Consider the following 5,619-nt stretch of genomic DNA (forward strand, 5'->3'; position numbering starts at 1 on the left):
GGGGGGGGGGGCAGAGCTGTTGCCCTCCTGAGCCAGGTGATCCCTGTAGTGACGAAACCTGAAAACGAAATGCAGAAGTTCCAGGGGATTGATGTTCTTGGCTGGGGCAAGCCACCGTCACCACAGGTGCAGGCACTGGTGAAGCAGCTGAAGGAGGGCATTAAGAAATGGCTAGATCTGTTGCGATCCAGTACGGTCCACGTGCTGGTGGCTATGTGCAACCCAAGGGTGAAGGGGAGCGTATGCAGCAGCAAAACCCTGGATCACTGGATGGTGGTCCTGGTGAACAGAGTCTGGGAGGTAGAAGAGCACAGGTGAGGAGACGTGGAAGAGGGGGATCCATTTTCCTGTGCCAACATGCCACCCACCAGCCAGTCCAGGTACCTCTCCACCACTTTTACCTGCTACATCCCCCTTCCCCTCTACCCTAACCTGTCCCTCACTCCCTGACACCTCCTTTTCCATTTTCACTGACTGCCTTTCTTGCCTGCATTGCATGCCAGCCTCTGGCTTCTTTACTATTCCTTCCATCCAGGAAGAGCACACACACCAACTGCAGGTGCTTCCTCAGCCTGAGTAAGTGTTTTCAACCCAAAAGCTTACTAAGATATATTTCTATAACTATTCCATTAGTCTACTAAAAGATATCAGATTGACCCAAAGAACCTTGTGTGCCAGTGCCATGTCCTTAGACCAACACGGCTACAACCTATACCCCTAGCACCTGTCTCTGGTTAGCTGACCGGAACGAGGCAGGGCCCTGGGCACATCTAAGCCCCAGGGCTGGGGCTGGCAGCTGCTGGAGAAGAAGCTCCTGCAGGAAAGGAAAGAAAGGCTCTGTAACAGTTTGGCTGCCTGAGATGCTAGTGCTAGTGTGCTGCTTACCTGTTGTTATTGAAAGTGGTGGACTGAGGCTTTAGGGGAAGAGAGGTCTCATTGGGGCACACTACTGTCGTGTAGAGGCCCCAATGCCAGTGCGAGCACAGCAACAGGGGCATAGAGTGCCCAGCAACAACAAAAATAGAGTGAGACCAAGAGCTCATTACAAGGACGATACTAATATACTATCTGCGAGGCATGGGGCATGGTAAGGGATTGTAGGAGCCATGCATCTAGCCCATAAGGTTTAGGGTGTCCCCTTGAGGTACCTAATTAGAGTGGGTCCCAGCAAGGGGTTCAAGAACCTACAGGGTTTAGTGGGGTCCATTAGGACCGTGACTGAGCTGAAGCTCAAGGGCAGCCTCCCTATCTATTATCTTTTCCAACAAGACGTGGCGGCAGGTGAGAAGAGAAGGCACCAGCAGGGCGGAGCTAGCATGGTCACATGACCCTAGGGGTATCACAGCCATCACTAGGGACCCTACTCCATGACAAAGTGTAGTTTCCCAGAAAATCCTGCACCTATCTCCTTGAAAGCTGGCAGGCTTCATTGCCTCAGAAGGGGCTAGCATCCCAGCTGTTTTCACCCAAATCAGGCACAAAATGACAAAGTTATAGGGATTTTTGTGATTCCCCATTATAGCCTATGGGCAAAACACCAAAATGTGATGAAACAGCTTTGAAACAGCAAAACAGTTTTGGCGAAATGGAACAGAATAGTGCTTCAAGACAGTGAAATGAAACACTGTCCCTTCAAAACAGCGAATCTGAAATCGAAATGAAATGTTGCCATTTTGCAAAGCCCTAGTATTGGATATCCCAGTGATTAGTCTAGTATAAATACCTTGATACTGCAGTGCAAGTGACCTTCATTTATCTGGTTCAGTACACACACACACACACACACACACACACACACAGAGGCAACTTCCCTTCTCCAGGGCTGGGTTTTGCAACACTGATGCACACGCTTAATGTTAAGCATACAAGTAGTCATAATGAATTCAGGATGTACAGGACTGAAGTTCAAATCTTTTAAAGTCTGTGGAAGGGAAGAGAGGCTGCATTCCAGCAAAAGTACTTCCGTTAAATATGTCATCTCAAGAGGTTACAATTTCCAGAACCAGCCTTTGATTTCCAGCACTAGGCACTCAGATATGGTTTGAGGAATGCAAAACACTTAATTAGTACAAGAAAAAAAAACAAACAAACTACAATGAAAGTAATAATAAAAGTATAATAAAATATATAAAAGTGTAATGAAAGTATAATAAAAATATACGCTCTAACCATAACCAGACAAAGCAAGTATTCCAAAACAGGAAGGAAAAAAAGTGTAAAAGGTTCTCTATGCACTACCCAACCGTGCTTAAAATAAAGCGTTGCCTATGGCGGAGAGAGATTAAAAAAAAGACAAAGAAGAAAGAGAAGAAATGAGACAGATTAAGGGGATAAGAGTTCCACAGTCTAAAAACCACAACAGCAACAGCAGAGTCACCTGCTAACCTGAAACCTGAAGACAGAATTACTGCATTATGAAAGAAAAAAAGCAGCCAAAAAGATCTGCTAAAAGCCTTGTTACGAGGGAATTAAAACACTAAGGCTCAGTCCTTAAAACAACACAGGTGTCTTTCTGTATATTGCTGGTAGGTTGAAAATACGTACCAAAAACACTTAGTCTGGTAATCTGCTCCTGAATTCTGCTTGTGTGAAGGAAAAATTTCCCCTCCCTCCCCACAACCTTACAAATAAACTGCACCCACTATTGAAATGTCTTTCTTTTTAGGGCTATAATGGTGATATAGTTTGATATATCTACATGGCAGAATCACAGCATGGCTTTCAGGGTTAAAGATTCAGCTAGCATAATTTGCAGCGCAAGAGATACATGTTTGAAAAACATCAGAACATTCATCTATCTATCTAGGGCACCTATCACATTGGTATGCAAATGTTGATTATACAGCATCCCATATCCAACCACAGGGATAGGAATTACACTCCAACTCTTTGGGAAGGTTCTGTGCTTGAGCTGCTTAGAAAGGCGTGGGGCGGTTTGGGGCTCTCATCTCTTATAAGAGGGCTTATGGGGGCTCTTGTTTCTTATAGGGGGGCTCAGGCCCCCCCAAACCTGTATTTCAAACCCTGCACAGGGATCTTGGTGGCAATCCTGCTCCTCCCCATGTGCTTCATGTCGGAAAAGGAAACAATGAACAGAGTGCATATATGCATCTTCTTTCTCCATATCCCACCTTTTTTCCTGGGAGAAAGAGAAGAAAATAGACAGAAAGCCAAGCCACCCCTTGCGCCTCAATCTGTGTGACCATGAAAGTGAAAACAAAAGCCACTTCAGTTGTCTGCCTGTACAAAGGAAATGGCTTCCAACTCCACATTCACTCAACGAACAAGGGAAAAAAGAGGGCACCCAAAACCCATCTCAACTTCGCGCAAGAGGGCACCCAAAAACTGCAGAATTATTTGTAATAAAAGTATCTTTTCCCATATGCCAGGGGTTCTTGAGATACGAAGTCTATTGCCAACACTGCATCTGTGGGAGATGAATAGGCATGTTCTTACCTGAACTCACAGGTTCAATTAGTTAATGCATATAAAAGCACTTTGAAAATGCTGTGCAACTATAAGGGTACCATGAACTGTTACAATCAGACTAGAGATGTCTCTAAAATGAGGTAACACATTTAAAACTCACATGCAGAAATATCCACTTCAGACTTAAGAGACGTACCTCATAGTCATTTGTATTCACCGTTAATGAGGGAACCAAGGCAAACAGTTCGTTCAGTGTTTTCAAAATGAGCGGACGCCTGTCACAACTCAGCTTTGGCGAAAGCGCGTTCCATGTAGAACGAATACAAACGACCTGGAAGGAAAATGAGAGGTATCACTAGAGTGGCAGAGCCCAACCTGCATGGCAGGTTGTTGATCTGGAGCACTTTCCTGTTTCTCTGCTCTGAAGCAGCAAATTAATACAGAGCACATTAAAGAAGAATGTTAACATGAAAAATTCTGTTATATTAACAGCCTGACAGCACACAAAGGAATGTCATAACAATAAATGGCATTTCTCCAGATAAAGCAGCTGCTTCACTGTTCCAAATGAAGTAACTTTATAGAAAGAAAGAAACACAAAAAACCCTTCTGTTTTCCAGATCCTCACTTGGTCAGGAGGAAGAAGTATGTGTGGAAAACTACATCCAGTTTTGGGCACCACAGACTTACAAAATGATTACAGGTCTAGGAAACATGATTTATGAGGAAAGGTTGGAAGAACGAAAATTATTTATCCTGTAGAAGAGAAGACTGAGGGAATTTTGGGCAAGAGTGCCCAAAAGCCTCCCTGGCTCATCAAGGATGTCCGGGAATGCCTGGTTGCCAAAAAGGTGGCGTACACCCGGTGGAAGAGGGGGGCGATCTCCAAAGAGGAGTATACCTCTACTGCTCAGGCCTGTAGGGGGGCTGTTAGGAAAGCTAAGGCGGACATAGAACTAGGACTAGCGTCCAAGATCAAAGATAATAAAAAGTCCTTTTTCAAATATATAGGGAGGATGAAGAAGGCGCTGGGAAATGTGGGGCCCCTGCAAGATACGCTGGGCAATCTGGTGGTTGCGCCAGAGGAGAAAGCAGACCTCTAACAAATTCTTCACCTCCGTTTTCTTGTGCAGGGACCGGGACTCCGCCACCGTGATTCAAGACAGACTAGAGGGGAATGCCTCAAGACCTAAGGTTGAGGAGGACCGGGTTAGAGTGCTTCTGGAGAGGCTGGACGTGTTCAAATCAGCAGGTCCAGATGCTCTCCATCCCAGGGTGTTGAGGGAGCTAGCAGGGGTTATTGCAGGGCCCTTGGCACAGCTTTACGAGCGCTCGTGGTGCTCGGGCCAGGTTCCAGATGATTGGAAGATGGCCAATGTGGTCCCCATCTTTAAAAAAGGGAGGAGGGAGGACCCGGGCAACTATAGGCCCACCAGTCTTACCTCAATCCTGGGGAAACTCTTTGAGAAGATCATCAAGGAGCACATCTGTGATGGGCCGGCATCGGGGATGATGCTCAAGGGCAACTAGCACGGTTTCATTAGAGGCAGGTCATGTCAGACCAACCTGATTGCCTTTTACGATCAGGTCACAAAAGCACTGGATGCAGGTGTCGCCGTGGATGTAGTCTTTCTGGACTTCAGCAAGGCCTTTGACACTGTCTCCCACCCCATCCTCATAAAAAAATTGGTGACTGTGGCACCAATGCCTACACAGTCAGATGGATTGCAAATTGGCTGAAGGGTCATACTCAGAGGGTGGTGGTGGACGGGTCATATTCGACCTGGGGGGAAGTGGGCAGCGGAGTCCCCCAGGGCTCGGTCTTGGGCCCACACTGTTCAATTTCTTTATCAGCGATTTGGACGATGGGGTGAAAAGCAGCCTGTTCAAATTTGCTGATGATACCAAAATTTGGGATGAGGTGGGCACGTTAGCAGGGAGGGAAAGACTGCAGAAAGACCTGGATAAGTTGCAGGGATGGGCTAACAAAAACAGGATGCGTTTCAATACTGACAAGTGCAGGGTGCTCCACTTGGGCAGTAGTAACCAGCAGCACACTTATAAGATGGGAAACTCCCTTCTTGAGAGCACAGAGGCAGAAAGGGATCTTGGAGTCATCACTGACTCCAAGATGAACATGGGCCGACAATGCGAGGTCACGGTCGGCAGGGCTAACCGGACCTTATCGTG

At 46.4% G+C, this 5,619-nt stretch overlaps 1 protein-coding gene across 5 annotated transcripts in view; it reads right to left on the bottom strand.

The window, feature by feature from the left end:
* Positions 1 to 5,619, bottom strand: part of FOCAD (focadhesin) — a 293,131-nt gene that overhangs the window by 86,587 nt on the left and 200,925 nt on the right. For all 5 annotated transcript variants that reach the window (XM_025216584.1, XM_006034585.3, XM_025216583.1 and 2 more), the window contains one exon: positions 3,626 to 3,760. In XM_025216584.1, the coding sequence (XP_025072369.1) occupies positions 3,626 to 3,760 (135 nt within the window). The remainder of the gene's footprint in view (positions 1 to 3,625; positions 3,761 to 5,619) is intronic.

The sequence above is a fragment of the Alligator sinensis genome, unplaced genomic scaffold, assembly GCF_000455745.1.
Source record: "Alligator sinensis unplaced genomic scaffold, ASM45574v1 scaffold120_1, whole genome shotgun sequence".
Lineage (NCBI taxonomy): Eukaryota > Metazoa > Chordata > Crocodylia > Alligatoridae > Alligator > Alligator sinensis.